Source organism: Diachasmimorpha longicaudata, chromosome 11 (genome assembly GCF_034640455.1).
Source record: "Diachasmimorpha longicaudata isolate KC_UGA_2023 chromosome 11, iyDiaLong2, whole genome shotgun sequence".
NCBI lineage: Eukaryota > Metazoa > Arthropoda > Insecta > Hymenoptera > Braconidae > Diachasmimorpha > Diachasmimorpha longicaudata.
In genome coordinates this window covers 3,181,912-3,199,840 of record NC_087235.1, presented here as the reverse complement: position 1 = coordinate 3,199,840, position 17,929 = coordinate 3,181,912, and the positions used below count along the sequence as shown (strand labels likewise).

The following is a 17,929-nucleotide window of genomic DNA, read 5'->3' as shown; positions in this document are numbered from 1 at the left end:
AAGCATGTCCTCGCCTGCAACATCCAATCCTAAAATAAATAAAGAGCCCCTGCAAATGGTAAAATTATAGCAATCCCCCAACGAGTGAAGCTAATAAATAATAAGTAATACAAAAATTAATAATAAACGTGAACCGACGAACGCCACATGAAAGACAAGGTAGTGAGACGCGAAGTGTCGCAAGAACATCTCACTACCCATGTCTTTCACCCAGAATCCGCCATTATCTATGATCTCGTTCGCAAATGGCAATGAAAAATTGATTGTTCATCTCAGTTGATCAGTGATGAAGTGAAATATCATGAAATAATTAATGGTAACTCACATCGATGGCGAGTGTGACGTATTCGAGTTTAGCTGGTTGTTGTCCCATCATCAGGAGGGTGGGCGCCAGGACCAATAGAATGGAGTCCTTGTCCAGGAGGCCACGTTCAATGAGCGTGAGAAGGGCTGTGTGGGTGGAATTTCGTACCTATAAATCGTTATAATTTTATTTTGTTTGATGAAGCTGTGATAACGAAGAATTATGAACTTATTAATCATCTTTGAATCTAAGGGATGGAAAATTCCTTGAGGAAAAGCTCCAGAATTTGCACACATATTTTATAAGGAAGGATTTCAAAATTTAATTGACGAAGTCTGTTGTGCTAATTTCACAGTTATTTATCTATGAAAAAAATCCTCGATTAAGAACAAAATATATTTCTTGAATCATCGAATCTAAGAATTCTTGTGTTCGATTTCCTTCGCTTTTACTCAAATGAATTCTTAATATCAATTAACCTGTTGATCCTCATCATGAAGGAAGGTTGCAATTAAATGAATCAAATGATTCGATAAAACATTGCCAAATCTTTCAGGCGCCTCCTGGCATATCATCGCCACATGCGGCAGCTGCTCCATCAGTTCCAGTCTTACGCTAGCATCTGGAAGAAAAAATTTTCAATGAATAAATACACCGAGCAATGACTTTGAGTATTCAAATTAATTAAAATATTCCAAGATATTTCTAATGAAAAAAATTCCTTGTCAGTGTAATAAATTAATAATAAGTACGATTTCATTCCTGGAAGTGAGCACAGGTAGAAGGCTTTCTCTAGCTTGGCAGTTTTCGAGTATTTATGTTCAAAGTCCGAAAAAATTTCGAATATTCTAGGTAAAAGGACTCGAGGGATTTCCAAGAACTGGCTCTTCGCGTTCCTTCTCCCTCCTTGTCACTGCACTCAACGCTGAAGAAGGAATTTGGGGTGTAAATTTTACGCGGGAAACCATGACTGAAGTGACCACTTATATCGCACATTTTTTCAAGAAAATTAATAAATAAATTCCCCGCGGAATAATTAGATCGAAATAATGAATTCTCAAACCGAGAAATGCGCCCACTACTCAAGAGCCGAGCGTTCACTTCGGGCGCGTGTATACAACTGATTGAAAAATGCATCTTCCACGAGAAAAATTAGTTCCAGGAAGAAGCCAAAATGGGGAAGGGCCTCATCCCCACCCTCGAAAAATTTCCTTCATCACTCTGCTGAAAGGGAAGGCTACAATTTGGGGCGATCGGGGCGCAGTTGTCTCCCTTCAATCTCCTCAACTCCCGGCTTTTTTTTTTTTTTCCTTCCTCAAGCCCCCGCAACTCCTCACCCCAAATATCTTCAAGTAAAAGAAGCAGAAGGCAACATGTGCTGGCTCATTACTGGTTTTTTCTTCTATTTTCCCCTCTCTTCTCCCCCATTCAGTGAAAAACCCAAATCTACCGACTAGGCGCGCGTGTCTAGATTCAGGGGGTGAGGGCGGGAAAAGCTGTCGTTTTCATCATGAACTGTTGGCGCGTGTTAGACCTCAAGATGATCCTTGATCTTTTGAGGAAGTTGAATATACGACTGCTGTTTGGGCTGCAGTTGTTGACGATCTATCACTATGTCTTATCTTTCACTTCCTTCCTCTTTACTTTGGGGAACCCGAGGGCCCCCTAAGAAGGGACTAAAAATAAAAATCCAACATAGCGTCCTCTTCCCCCTTAATCTGTTCCTAGTTCTACTGATGACATGTGATGAAATCAAAGTCAATCCACAATATCGTATTTCTCTTGTAACCATAAACTGCCGGGTAGGGACAATTTTTACCCCTTCCTCCCTCAATCGCCGCCCTTTTTTTTTTTTCTAAATATAACATGCTTGCCAATTTATGACTTTTATCAGAAGTTTTGCCGGTGAGGTTTGTGGGAATGTGCTTATTTAAAGAATCAATGCTGTTTCCTTCGAAAAGAAAAATACATCCGAGTGATGTTTAATAATAAAAATAGGAAGACTAAAGCACTGCAAGTTCGTGGGGGGTTTAGGGATTTAAAAATAAATTTTCCCCCCATTTCTCTGGTTTGACTCATTCTTAGATGCCAGGGTGTCTCACTTCCGGTGACAAAGATACCCCCCCGAGACATTGAATCCATCAAGATGCTTGCTCTCATCCCTTTTACCTACATTAATTTCAAGCTGCACTAGGAGAATTTATGGAATGGGCTTCGGGGATATTTCATTCCAGCATTTCGACAAATTATTCAATATTTATTGCTCGATAATGCGTACCCAGTGTGATTCGATTGAAAAGTGAGATGAATAAAGCGAGATACAGTGCAGTGACAGCAGTAATAAAGGATTTTGTTCATTTATCATTAATTTTCAATCCTCACTGATAAAAACCAAGAGCAAGCACGAAAAAAAAATCGAAAAATTTCTAGTGACTTACCTGTGTCATTAACTAATTTGTGAATTGGCTGCATCACCTGGGAAACATTGAGCGGTGTGCCATGATCGACGGCACTTCGAAAAATGTCCACCAAAATTCGGCCTACCAGTTGTCTGTAACACAATAAATAAAAAAAACATCAGTAAAAATTAAAAATTGTTTTTTTCACAAATGTTCAACTGAGTGGGCACAATGGAATATTTTTTTTCAAAAAATAATATAATTTAACGAATAATTAATTCCCCACCCTCATATTAAAACGTGAACGGGGCGAGTTGGTGTGTTCGAACGTCTTATATGTGACTGTTGTTGAAGAGGGTGACTGGAAGATGATCGGAAAAGTGGGGGAAATACAAGTGAGGGACTCGCGAAGCCACGCGGTATCATTGGCCACAGTGGCCGCCACGCGGTTGAATAGTGGGGCACAAGTGGGGGAGTTGAGCCGACATTACTCGCCGACGACTGTGGCGCGCTCCAGCGTCGCGACGCCACGCCCACGACACCCGCGCAAACATGGCCGCGTGTAGGCCGTATGTATTCACCGAAAATGCGCGGGACACACTTCACCATATATCGTACACATATGTACAGGGTATATATGGAGTACATAGACGTATAAACCCTGACTACATCCCGGGTTAAATGACTGAGAGGGCGGAAAATGGGGCCTTCAACGAAATATAGGCTATTTCGTACCATATATAGAATGAAGTGGGTGTAAAGATACATTTCCCGGATTTTTTTTTCCTCCCGGGGATGATGTATTTTACAGCAACAATTTTATCACTCCCAGGGGAACGGCAAATCGAGGAAGAATAATATTCATTGGTTTTTCAAGCCCCTCTTTCGCGTTGAGGAGAAGATTTCTATTGAATTATATATTAATTGTTGTCGTTAAATCAGTCTGAACATTGACAGTCATACAACAACTGATTAGGTAGAGAATACATGATTTTATTTATATTTTATAACAATTGTTTAATTGAAAAATAAATTTGAAGGAATTTTTTGTGACGAAGTGGACGAATTGCTAATGAAGTAGAACATTTAGGAATTTTCTAAATAAAAATTGTGTTAAAAAATTTAGATCGAATCAGATTCATGCCATTCGAGGCGCAGAGAATTTTATGTGAATCAAATCACGTCCTCCTCTTTCACATTTATTCATTAACAATCTAAAAGATTTACTCCCTTTCTCCGCTTCAAATTTGATTTTTTATAAATTTTTGTTGCCGAAGGAAATTATGTTTGTCGAGACAGGCTCCCGAAGGCCGTAAGTATGTATCCTCTGGAAAGATCCAGCCAAGTTTAATAGAGTTACCGTACAAGAGGCGCATATGATCTCATTTCATCATCCACCTACATTTCCCCCTGAAAATGGGCGCTGCCTTGGCGAGTAGTGTGCGGATCGTGCATATCGACGTGGATCAATTTTGTTTCATTGAAATTCGATCGAAGCCTTTCAAAAGCCCATGACCAACCTGAAAATCCCCCACAAAAGAGCCCTCATTCCATACAAAAACCAAGAGAAAAAAAAAAAAATAACACATGTTCCTGATTTCTCTCGCTCATCACCTACTGCAATTCGCATTGTAAAATAAAACCAATTCAATTTGTCTCAGCAATTTTTAAAGATTACTCTGCCTGCGCCTCCAGCTTCCCAGGTGCTTCCAACTGGCAAGTCAGAGGAAACAGAATGGAAGAAAAAAGTGGGGGCCCAACTCTGTCTATGCATCTGTCGTTTTGGTGAATCCATAAATCAATCGCATTCAAACGTTTTTCCCATTTACTAGTTGGAGCAATTGTAAGATGAAAAGCCAATGGAATGCATTCGCCCGACAAATTGAACGCAATTATAAAAATCCAGAAAAATAAAAAAAAACATTCCCCCCCCCCCTCCTCCTCGCCCCTCAGTGGTGCTGCCTCTTTTGCATGTAAACATCGAAGGGAAATGACCTCAACTCTCAACAACAATACTTAACCCAAAAAAAAATCTCAATTTTCTTTCTCCACCCCTTCGCCCTCAGCAAACCCCAAAAATAAATGAAAAAAAAAATTTCGTATCTCACGTACACTGCTGAATCCATATGAATTAAAGATAAACGTCAACTCTGGCATTGCGATAGTTGAAAGTTCAATCACTCGTCCATTTGCACTGTTGCCATTTCCCCAGAATTTGTCAATCCACCAGTGTCGCCCTCTACCCATGGTCTGCGAAGACTGGGAATTTCTAAAAGGTATTAGTGAAGAATAGAGACACGACGATGGATTGGAATGGTGCACATATACAGTCTTGTCGCGTAACCGTTGGAGTGGCGCGCGCACAAGTACGAAAACGTCGAAAAGGGGAATACCAACGCCAAAGGAAGCCAAGAGAGAAGTGAAAGGGGTGAGAAACAGCACTCACTCTAGTGGGGAATGATTATGGGGGGGAGGAAGAGGGGGAGGGGGGGCTAACAACAAGGATGGAGCTAGACAGCGATGGTCAGGAGGGGGAGGTGAAGGGAGGAGTGGGAAATGAGGGTTGATTGGTGGGGGAGCAGAGGGTGAGGGACGGGAATACGATACGCGCGGAGGCACGTCGGTGTGTAGTGGCCGCATGGTATGGTGTTTCTCAGCGTGAGTAACGTGTGTACGCGAGAAACGAGTCGAGTGGAGTGCCGCGCCTGCGCAAACAACAATTTTACTCGCACTGAATGAACCTCTCCCACCACTGACATTTGGAATGACGCTGAGCGCGCGAACTTAGTGGACAAGCGAGTCCACGATGCCAACCCAATGTACATCAACAACACTTGTAAGATTTGTACTCTTCCGTGAGAGTAATTGTAGTCCTTCTCGTTGAATGTCTTAATCCCATTTACCAACTGGATTTTTACGAATTGTATTCTTTTTATTTTCACCCTGCGATGTGAGTGATAAATAATTTTTTTTTTCTTTTCGAAAAAATTTACCACACCTATTGCTACTCTCAAATGAGATTTTGGGGGATTTACGGGCCAACGCTCTCTCGCACAACTCGGGGCTTAAGAATGCCCCCCTGAACATATGCCAGTGGTGTATGCAGCTGCGCGCGAAATCGCTATTGGGTGGATGGGTGACACGTTTCATGAAAAACCCTTACCTGTACTAGCCCACAACTGGCAATGGGGAGGGGGGGGGGGGAGAGAGAGAGAGACAGAGAGAGTGAGGCTCATCGCCGTACATTTCAAGAAGAGAAAGGGAGAGAAGAGCAATATTGATTTGTGAGGCGAATGCACACACCCCTCTACATTCTGGCGCGGTTCACTACCCTCTAAACCTATCCTCTCTTTTGTCGCCCCTCAACTCGTTTCACCTACTCATGGCTTTTCACTCTGTTAGATGCCCCCCCCCCTTCCCCATCCCTTACACCCCACCCCCGGGTACACCAAACCGGCGCCCTTCGGAGCACGTCCCCCGGGTTTCACTGGTGTTTTAGCATCAACGGGTGTCATCGCTCGTCGGCCACCGGTCCGCATTTCAGTCTACTCCCCAGTTCTCCCTCTCTCTCGTGTGCACCTTTGGCTCCTACTTTTTTTTTTTGTGCGTTACATTTTTCAGTCTCCCAGCATTCAAGCGGTGCCCATCACCCCTTAACTGCTCACGATACGTGGTATATGATTTGGGTGGGTCAGGGCTGGGGGGCGATGCACACTAGGTCCAACCAGATAAATGTCAAACTTGTGAATTCGGGTATTTATTAGTTTTGATTAATGTTTTGAGGATCAAGTCTAATTATCGAGCGTCGAGATAACGCGAAATTTTCGATTTACTCCACATAGTTGTTCGGAGAGATGTGGAAAAAAAAAATGCAAAGACGCGAAAAAAAGAAAAATAAATAAAAGTTAAGATGCGGTGGATGGGCTCTCGTGTGATGAGAACAGGTTGGGATAGCGAACGTAGTAGGATGGGCGGGGAGTTGAGGGTGAAGGGAGGATATCTCTCCTGAGACGAAGTAAACAAGTGGATGGAGGTAGGGACGGAGTATACGGTGGTCAGTGTATTTGGTACATTCCTTTGCCAACTGCGCTAACGTCGATGGAGATGGTGAATAAGTGAGAGAGAAGATGGGAATGGTGATGAAAACGAGGGTAAGAGAGATAAAGAGGCAGACAGTGAGACAGAGAGAAGAGAAACGCGCCGCTTTGGACCGACGGACGCGAACCGCATTCCCGACCGTGACCTTCGCTAGGACATCGCCACTGTCCCCACAACTCCCCGCCAACCCTCACGCTCCAGAGTACCTTACTCTTTGGGTACAGTAGGCGTGCAAATGCCTCTGACTCGTAAACATATTATCTCTATTTTATTTATTTATTTTTCGGAAATTACTTTACGCTTGAGAGGGTACAAGATGCTGACAACAATATGATTGATAAAAATATGAAAGTGGATAAGTGCAGTTATTTATCCTATGAAATATCACCTCGACTATTGTACGTCAGTCACGTCAGAATTTTGAAAAGTAGGAGGTAAAGAATACGCGCCGTAGTTTTTTTTTTTTTTTTTTTTCTAATAAACGAGGGGCCGCACTGAATCTGGGCAAATATTTGTCGAGCGTCTGACTAACGGATCGGAGAATAGAGGAACGCGGGAGGAGAGAGGAGTCATGGACAGCGAGGAGGTATTAAAGAGATTCATTCATAGTTTCTTCGTTTTTTAAAAATTTCATTTGAGTACTTTTTTTCCCCCCGTCTGTAAAATAACGTACCACGTGCACTGATCCAAGTTTTTCAATGTTTCTGCTGCACAGACTGTGAGGCATAAAGTATCAAATAAATATTTGTAAAAAAATTCTCGAGTATACGGTCAGGGCGATAATCTCAAAGTGGTTAGGTAAAGAAGCCTTCACCGCTCCAATTAGCATTTTACGGACCCTTTTTTCCCCCCCTCTTCGTAGTCGAGTGTTGAGAACTAACCGATATTTGATGAGAATCAAAAAGTTTATTAATTCAGCACAAAGAAACCCCTTTGGTTGAGCAAGAAACTAAAAACACACAACGAAGCGGAAATATAAAAGGTAAACAATCGGCAATTTCACATTCATGTACTACATGAATGACCACAAAGAGCACGAGAGAGGTGCATTATTGCATTGGAACCTGTACGTAGGATCTAAACAGTATAGGTGATGCACGCACATACCTCGGAGACCATGAGGACAGAGTTGGGAGGTCCAGGATTCGAAGAAAGAAGAAACCAAGAGTCAATGACCGAACCGAGACACTCTTCAGGCACGCACGGACTCCAATAAAACGATTTTTAAAAAAAAATTGCACAAGCTTCTTTACCGACCGTGGATATACGTACAACTTTTTCAACATGCATATATATCCTCAGTACTAGAGACACGATTCAACAACTGGAGTTTGAATTTTCTGAATTACCGAAGAAAACATGAAAGAGGCATTCACCTGACATTCATTGGAACTCAACAAAAAAAAACCGCACCAATATGACGCCGAATGTGTCCGTTAAGTGACCGATTGACACGACGCGAATGGAACATAGGTACCTGCAACTGTAGATATAATCATGGATAGAGGAAGGGGGAATTGTCACAGGATACATGATGACAATTTATCGCATTCCAATACAACGTTTGTTTCATACCAATGCCACTGAGTTGAATTATTCAAGGGGAAGTTGTAACGATTTAACCAAAAAAAAAAAATCCAAAATGCATATGTGGTATTATTTGGGTTCACCTCTTTAAGGGGGAAAGTAAGAAGAACGAAGAGAGAGAAGGAGAGAGGAGTCACTGGCCATCGGTTTCTCATGCATTCCGCTCTGTCATGGCAGTCGCCGACTCAGACAGTTGTTTGTCCATCCTTGTTTCTCGCCAATCTCTCTACCCGTTGCACCTCAGGTTCGTTGATTTTCTCCGGAGGAACTCGACAAAGTCCGAGGGCAATCGGAAGAGTGTGGTGTAGAAAGAGAAAAAGAGGAAGAGAGAAATATCGAAGAGGGAGAGAGAGAGAGACGAGGGTAAGGGGGAGAGCGCCCACTGCACTAAATGGCCCGACCAAGGCGCCCGCTCTCACGCTGCTTGGGCCCTCATATCGGACTCCTCGGGAAGCTTACCCCCGCACCACCCCTCACCACCGGCCCCCTATTCCCTTCGTCCCACCGGCTTTTTCGTGGCACCGATGCTGCCGTACTCCCTCTATTCGTTGGATAGCCATCAGTACCCGTGCACCCCACCCCGTCGTACAGCGGCGCGACGTAAACAAGCCGCCGGCGAGACCGAAAAGATACCGATTCCTCCTCTCGACGCGCTTCTTTTCTTTTGCATACATATATTTTTTTTTTTTTATGTCTCTGAACAAAATATCATTGATATTTTCGAAAACTATTCGACAGTATTTTTTCGACCGATAATTTTATAAAATAATGAAATACCAGGGGAAATGGGTAAAACCTCTTCACGGTGGCATTAAAGTTCTTTTGAACTCTCTGGTAAATGACGGATGGAAAATAGTAATAATAATAAACTAAATGAAAAATAAAAAGAGGGAGGGATATGGATGCTTCACGGTGTTGTTATGCTTCGCGTGTATTATGCGCTGTATATCTATTTGCACATGCGCGGGAGCGATGAACTTGAGGTACTCCAGCGTACGGTGGACGCTATGGCAGTAATCGTGAACCAACGCGACTCTGATGTTCCCTCTTTTGACTTGCGGTCGGTATATATGTATATGTACATATATATATTTTTTTCAAAGAGTTAAAATTGATGGTGAACACGGCATTTATTTAAATCCTCATTTCATGTAAATTATATATCTCATGTATCATTGATTTGTTTTGATTTTAATTCTGAAATGCACCGAAAGGGTGCCATAAAAATGGTAAATAACCGAGAGAGGTCACTGAACAGCATTCCATCGTGGGTCTCATTAACGCCTCCTCCTCTCCCGCGTTGTGTAAAAAGAGAGATAATGAGAGTATCAGTGATGAATAAAAAAAAATGCATACTTTGTACTGATTATCCGTAATTCCTTGCACAATCCTTTCCGCCGATGTTTCTCCTCTCTTTCACTTTCAAAATATCCGATGCATCCATTGCCCTCGACTTTGATAGTTCGAAGGAGGCAATGCACTGGATACCTCACGTACTATGGGAACACACTATTCTATACACACGGTATCCACGCGTGTCTCACTTCCTGCGTCCAGGCCGGAAGTCTCTATAGTACTATGGCGCACCGTAGTGTAGCGTGACGCACGGTTAAAAGGGTAAGGAGGAGAAACAAAGAGGGGGAGGGCCCATTAAAGCATCAATGGCCATAAGAAATCGTTCAATTACCGATCCAATGGACACGACTCGTTTTTTTTTTTCTTCTGTTCCATGGAACGTTCATTTCTTTTCCTACTAGTCCTTTCAGCACTGTTGCTCATTTATCGTCGCACAATTAACTAAGCACATAAAAAAAAAAAAAACAACTTGTGGTGGTACTGTAGTTTAATACTACAAAAGTAGCGCCATTGGAATGCAACTACTCTCCGTTTAAACAACAATATTTCAGCACGTGTCATTACTGTATCCGATTAATTGTCTTATTCAAAGTCTTCATGTGAATTGGCCGACATAACCCAATCGCGAGAGGAGTCGTGAAGAAGGGGAATTCTAGCCGCGTCGTTTCCGGTCGCGCTGCGGCGTCATCGACCCACGTGTGACAATCTCTCTTTCATCCAAACAAATCCATCGTATTTCCACATCACCCCGGCACTCATTAATAATCTCCATAACCTCCACTGATCCCCGAAAATCACGTGTTCACAGTGTAAATGAAAAAAAAAAGTCTCCACCAAAGGTCAATGAAAAATCACTCGTAAAAAAAGCAAACCAGTGTACATTGGCATCAAAGTAGCTGAGCGAAAACAAAATTGTTCAGTGAAAGTCACAACGAAGCGGACAGTACCGTAGCCCGTCCCACACTGAGTAAAACATCGGCCTCGTACTTGCCACGCTTCGTCCCACCGCGCTATACACACTCACTAAACGCCATACGCACACAGACACACACTCACACGTCCAAGCAACCCTCATACCCATGTCCCACTCACTTACACACCTAAATCATCCAACCACTACAAAAATTAAGCCCGTGCGTTTTTTTTTTCTTTCAACGCAACTATACGCGCCTCACTGACGCACGCAAACTGCGCACTACGGAGCGCACCCAACACGCTACTGCCAACAGATTTTTGCCGAATTCTCCGGAGAGTTTGGGGCCCCCGGTGGGCCACACAATCTCGCGGTGAAACTCTCACAAGAGTGGTTGCCCTCTTGTGGCGTTTTGCCTTAGATGCCCCGGAGTACTTTAGATGGTTGAATCTCTCTCTCTCTCTCTCTCTCGCGCTGCCGGTGATGACGAAAACCTCTGAACACGACCATTTGTGTATGTGGTATGTACACTGGGTGCGCGCACATGCGCACTAAAAAGCAATGGGGGTAAGGCGCGGTGAGAGGGGGGGATCGGGGGGATAAAACAACAGACCCGTTACTTCTCAGAAGAGGACCGCCGTTCTCGCCAGTCCTCGCCGCCAAACAGACCTGCATCGTTGTCGAATTCCCGCTCTCCTCCTCTTCCTCCCTCCTCTTCCCCCCCCCGCTTTTCTCCTCTCCCATAACTTCTCTCTTACTCTACATATAATGGTGCCACTCTTTCTTTCTCCTCTTCTCTTTCGTTCATGTGCGATACCGCAAGATTGTGTTAATCGGCATTTGTGTATGTGTATGTGCAAAATTCAGGCCCAAACATGTAAGGCTTTATTTTGTTGATGTATTTCAGGGTAAGAATGGATAAACCTTAATTATCGTCAACAAATTGCGTTTCTGAATGGTCGGATATCACGATGATGAAAATGGGAATTTTATTCGTCATTCAGTCACCACTGGAGGTCTGCGATTGTCTATCAAACAGTTGGACCTTGTCTATGTGCCATAACCACTGGTAAAGTCGCACAAGGAGTGTATCCGTTCAAGTTATTAAGGTCAGTGGCATACAGTGGCTTAACCAATGCGGCCAATGACCTACTGTGGATCCACCCTACATGGCACAGATGTAACCAGACGATCAATTATTTGTTGCGAAAACATTTTCATCTGCACCTCAAATCTTCCTATCAATATTATCCCTATTTCATCGCAATTATTCATTCGATTTTGTTCGCTGTGATGACAATTGCACGAGTGAGATGATGATGAGGATCCTTCATTTAAACTTATATTATCGCATCGACACGGGTACACCCGGTATATTAGTCGATGATACGACGGGAGGACCAGAACGACACCACCAGCAGATGCATCCGAAGATGTTCACAACAGGAAATTCCTCCTCTACGTTTCTGTTCCCCTTATCCTCAAGTTTTGACCCCACACCATAATATTATATACTCATATATATATATACATTTTTTTTCTCTCTCCTTTAACCCCGCGCTCATCCAAACATGTATCTTTATCTTCTTCTTCCTTCCTTCCTCTCGCTCTCTTTCGCTGAGGCCGCCTCAACATCGGAATTCACAAACATCATACTCACTCACTGGTTGTCATCGTGTGAGTCAGAGTAACGCACACCCAAAGGCGATATCGACGTTAGAATTTGTGAATGGGTGGCCGTAGAGTCAGGTATCTACATGTTTATCAAGCGTAAGAGTGGATAAAAAAAAAATCATTCTAGTTCTTCAGGCACTCAAACAGATGAATCCAACGTAAAAATAAAAATGTTTCACTGCTTTTTCTTCTAGTTGAGAATTTCGAGTTAAACAAATTCGTGTGGCGTGGTAGAATGGAGTATGAGTAGTCAGTGAAAGGTGCGCAAGCGTACTCACTGTTCACCATATCTCCTCTTTCATGTATAGTTACACTAGTGAATGAACAGCAGAGGAAAGAGAGAAAAAAAAATGTCAATGAGAGCAATTATTATTTCACGAGTCAGTTCTAAACCCACTGCGCCTGCGTGACACACCAACACAATTGATGGAGGGTGGATTTAGCCCAGAGAAGAGAACTCGATAAAAATTCCACAAATATATTCCTCCCAAGTGTTTAAAACAGCGCTCAGACATTTACAGAGAAATTTCCGAATTATATGTTTCTGTTATTCTTTACAAGTCTTTGCACTCTGTATTTAAATAAATATGAGTCAGTGTTTTGTACCGAGTAGTTGGGAGAAAGAGGAAAAAAAAAAACAAAAGAGGGAGAGGAAATTTGTGATGAGGTCAGGGAGTAAGAAAAGAGGAAGCAAAGGAGGGTACACAAATGAAGTGTATGGATGCATTGGTGCCCATAAATGTGCACATCAAGCCACATGGATGACAAGCATGATGTATATGTGTTAGTACTGTGATGGAGAAGGAGGTGAAGGAGGAGGGCACTAGCGGAGGAACCCGCGCAGCCATGTGTGGGACCGGAAGTATGAGTATCCGGCCAGACCCGTGTGGGCTTTTCTACTCTTCCCCTCTTTCTGTTTTCTTCAGTTCTTTTTTCCACTCGTTTTTATTTCCTTTCTTGTGCTGAGCCATTTTTTTATCAACTAAATCTTTTTTTAAATCCGAATTACGAGCTCATGTAATGATTTTAATTGAAGGTTTAAGATCTGATGCGAACCGATGCAGTTCATTCGCAATGGAAAAACAAATAGCAGTTGTCATTAGTGGACAGAAGAAATTTTTTCGAGCGAATATGAAGCCGCGACTAATAACTCTACATTCATATGTCCACTAGAATGATTTATTTAATCACGTGACGAGGAGTTTGTTGTGTCACGTTAAGGGAAACGACACTTCATGAACCGCGTGACAAACGATATTTTTTTCATCCGCATAAAATTTTTTTTCAAGGTTCAGGAGAAAAATTATTGGAAGTAGACGTGCCGAAATTTGGCTCTTGGCCAGGACTGAGGACCGATTGAGTTTTTGGCTCGAGGTGGATAGACTAGACTCTCGGAATCTTCCAGAAAGGGGACGCCGAATCGACCCGACGAATTTCATTTTTTTTTTCTCACAATTTTATTCGATTTTACTGGCAAAAATGCGCACACGCGCCATTGTGATTCCTATGGGTGGCTCAAACGGTTCAGTAATTAATACGTGAAGACGGTGCAGAGATGTTTCAAGTTAAAATAATATTTCAACGTCTACCCGTAGACTAGATTGAAGCAAGATAACTATCTTGTAAAAAAAAACTCATCTGCATCATTTTTGATAATTGTCCTGGGATAAACTCGCCCTTCTGCATCGAGATTTGATCAATCAATGTGAATTTCCCATTCAAGATAAAAATTTATTAAATACCCGAGGAATTCCAATCGTAGCAGCCTCCTAATATCCACCCAGAGGCGTCGATCTTTGAGGCGCCGCCGTTTGAAATGCATTATGCTATCCAAAAGTAGCCGACAATAGGTGCCAGAGGCATTCGGATATTTGAGGGTAAGAAAAGGTCGGACCGGAGAACGGAGAACCGAGAATAGGTATATGTGGGACGAAATTCGAAGAAACTGATAAAGAATGGTTAAGGCATTCACATACTTCTTTCGATTTAGATCCAATTCTGTAAATTTTTATTTTTCATTCTACTCCCACCCCTATAACCCCCAAAAAACCAGTGCAAATATTCCCAAAAAATAAAAAACATAAAAAACTTTAATCAAAACCGATAATTCAACAATCCATCGCCTATTCCGATTTATCATCATTGCAAAATTGAAATCTTAATAAGACCATAATAATTAAATTCTGATTTCATCATCCAATACCCACATTAACTCCATCACCACGTCCCAGTGACATTTTTCATTGCATAAATTCTCATCAGTTACCATTCAATGTCTACAGTCTTGATGTATGCAACAATCTATGAATGGCATTCTTTACATTGCAGGTAGAGAGAAAGAGATGGAGTGAGAGAAGAAACAGTGCGGTAGAAATAGGAGAAAAGGTGTGCACGTTTTCCCTAGTCAACTAGTGTTGTATACCTTATATATCCGTTGGCGAGAGACATCTCGATGCATTCCAACCTAATTCAAAGAGTCTCCCTTCCTAACCCCTCCCCACCCCCCGCCCCACCACCCTCTCCCTTCACTCGCCCCCGTCAAACACAACCTACCACTCGGTTAACTCCCGTCTCTCTCACTCACTCCTATTCCGTTCTTCTGTTACTTGGCCGCCCTGCATTCGTCCCACGAAACTCGACGCGTGACGCGATATCGGGGTCATCACACTCATCACATACCGAACCACAAGAATTCGTCTTGGGCAAATATACATTCATGTACCGTTAAATATAATAATAGTAGCAAAGAGTTGTCACATTCCTCACTTCATTCATACTAGAGGTGAACGTGGAAAAAAAAAATTTTTCGTCTCAACGGATTAAATAAAAAAAAAATAAATGTAGAAATGAATTTCGTTAGCTCTGTCGTAATATCGTTCGATTATTTTTTTCTTTCTCGAAGGTTCTAAGCTGTGTCAATGAATTAATGAATGAAACGATGAGAAAATATTTCATTCTTGATGGAATTGTGTGCGCCAGTTGACCTCAATGATTTCCGGTCTGTTTCAACAATTTCACTTCTACTATTTTATATCGCCCTATTCCCATACGTGCTTATGACTGTGTTGGATATATTTCATGAATGAAAAGTCGTATGTTTGCGTCTAGTATCGTACACAAGGTCTTGACTGGCTATCGGGTGGGTCGCTCGGGCGCTGATAAGGAAGGGAAATGTTTTGTGTGTGGAGTTTATTCAATGGTTTGTGGTAGGAGGAAGTGCCAAAGGACCTGATAGTCCTTGTCGTCTAGTATATTGAGCGTATGCTTGTTATTTCTGGGAATTTTTACTATTGTTATGATAATGCAGTGGTGAACGCCACACGATGAAAATTGGAGGGGAAAATTGGAGATGAAGGGCAATGCAACATGCAGAGTTGGGTGTTTCTTCGCGGAAAGAGATTTTATGTAAAAATTAGAGGTTCAGGGGGCGAAACGAGGGGGGAGGGTTGGTTTCATCCGAAAAATTTGCCTCTCAAGTCTAATTTCTTTCAAGAAAACTACGTAAAAAGTGGTTGATCGTCATTTCGTTCACCGTTTCGTCCTCTAGAAGTCTAATTTCTATTCAAAATTTCTTTCCGTGTTAAAATTTTTGGTATTGACAAACACGTAGTTCCTTATGTCGAGAAACTTCTCGCTTGAAAATTTTTGAAGAGCAGAATCCGTTTAGAGGAGTTCATTAATGATAAAAATTTTAAAAAATGTCATTTCAAACGGAGAAGATAATATTGATGTGGAATTTCGTCTTAAAAAAATTCAGCTTCTTGATTAAACATTTTGCAGATTACTCGGAAAGTAAAGTAGATGAAAAAAGTAGCTTACAGACGGGAAAAAAAATTACTTTCCTCCCAGTAGCAGACTGAGAGTCGCCGGGAGTTTGCGCGTCAAAGTGTCTGGCAAAACTGAACGGGGATATTGGAAGTGGTGAGCGACCTGTAGCTTATTAACGATGTGACTGACAACTTCGAGGTAGAAAGTAAGATAGGAAGATACGTACAGTTCCCCTGCCTCTCTCCATATCATTATCGCTTGCCAAAAATTGTGAACCAAAGTGATTTCTTCACCAAAACTCATGAAGTTCTCACGAATAAAAAAAAAAAATGACAAACGACTCAACTTTATGGATTTCGATTTCACCCAAACTCATTTCTTATTTTTTGAGGTTAAACCCCTTCATTCAGTTTTACGATGAATTATGACCACAAGTCTTTATTAATTATTCTGAGAATACTCAACATTTTTATAAGCGAAAACCCTAACCAGTGCATCAGAGGCAAACCGTTCCCTTGACGAAGGTCCGGGATATGAATTTTACTTTTTTTTTTCTGCGGCCAAATTTTCAAAAGTCCTTCTAGGAAGATGATCAGAATGTATGGAATAAAAAGTAAAAAATGAAAAAAAAGTGGAGAGAGAGAGAGAGAGAAGTAACAGCAAAAGCAGGATAAAAAACGGAGAAGTAAAGGCGCTGGCCTTCGATTTCTTGGTCTCTTCTCACGCTTTTATCGCATCAGTATCCGTTCACGTATATATCTACCTGTCCCCCTGCTTCTTCGCGCCTTACTACCACCCATAGGCTTTATCCGGCTTTCTCGACCACATAAATTTCCAAGAAATTCAACTCAAAACTTCTCGTTTTCAGTTCTTCACTCAGTTTTACTTATTCATTTTTTTTTTCTCTAATTTACGTAAAAGAAATTCAACTTTTCGTGACATTAGTGACTGACTAATCAGCATGGGAATATTTCTTGGAATTTCGTATACATTTTATTTTTTTTCGGGTCCTTGCTTTTTTCATTGGACTCTGTATGTGTAAATTTTGAACCTCACCAGGGCTCTTGAGGTTGTGAAAAGCTTGTCGCTTGTCTCCTTTTATCTCCTCCGTTTTTCCTTTTTTCCCACAGGATACAGCCTCCTCTTTATGGCTGGATTTTTTTCGTCTCTCAAAGGACCTACCCCAAGGTTCTCGGAATCGAAGGGCGCCCCCCTCCCCCTCAACGTCTCGAGAAATCCCCCCCTCTCCCTTCGCTCACTACATTCCTTCTGCGGCGCTAAGAGTTATCCGAATAATTTGAATGTTAAAACAGTCCGGTACTTTTGAATTATTTTTTTTCCCAGAATTTTTTCTCCATTCTTGTTAGCCAAAAATTTTTTTCCTCAACAAAAGGGAAAAAACCTTCATTTCAAAACTGAATAAACGCCGAGGAGCCGAATAAACAGCAGATAAAAAATTACAATGAAAATGAAATTTAGACAAAAAAAAAAAAAGAAGAGATGAGCGCGCTGGGGAGAAGGAGAGAAAGACAGTGAAAAAGGTTCTTTTTTCTCAGAATTGAAGATCGGCATTGATTTTGAGGCCACGGTCGTTCCGCGGGAGCAGCCAACGACTCTCAGAGGCCTCCGAAAAATTCCTGCCCCAATTAGGTTCCAAGCGACGAAGTAAAAAGGAGAAAAAAAAAATATTGAAGAAGCAAGTGGAATAAAGAATGAGGATACAAACAAGAAGAACAAGGAGACGAAATCTTCTCATTGCTTGTGAGCGCGGCTTACGGCTCAGCGCCTATCTGATGCGTCCCGAATTGGATTGGGGGCTGGTGGTTATAT

At 42.0% G+C, this 17,929-nt stretch overlaps 1 protein-coding gene across 7 annotated transcripts in view; it reads right to left on the bottom strand.

Moving 5' to 3' along the window:
• The window catches only part of LOC135167514 (serine/threonine-protein phosphatase 4 regulatory subunit 1-like), a 51,723-nt gene that overhangs the window by 5,821 nt on the left and 27,973 nt on the right, over nucleotides 1–17,929 (bottom strand). For 6 of the 7 annotated variants that reach the window (XM_064130784.1, XM_064130782.1, XM_064130783.1 and 3 more), the window contains 3 exons: nucleotides 2,743–2,855; nucleotides 784–926; nucleotides 326–472 (listed from right to left, as the gene is read on the bottom strand). In XM_064130784.1, coding sequence (XP_063986854.1) covers nucleotides 326–472; nucleotides 784–926; nucleotides 2,743–2,855 — 403 coding nt within the window. Of the gene's footprint in view, nucleotides 1–325; nucleotides 473–783; nucleotides 927–2,742; nucleotides 2,856–9,744; nucleotides 10,703–17,929 lie in introns of those variants that run through there. The other variant, XM_064130788.1, reaches the window with a different exon arrangement.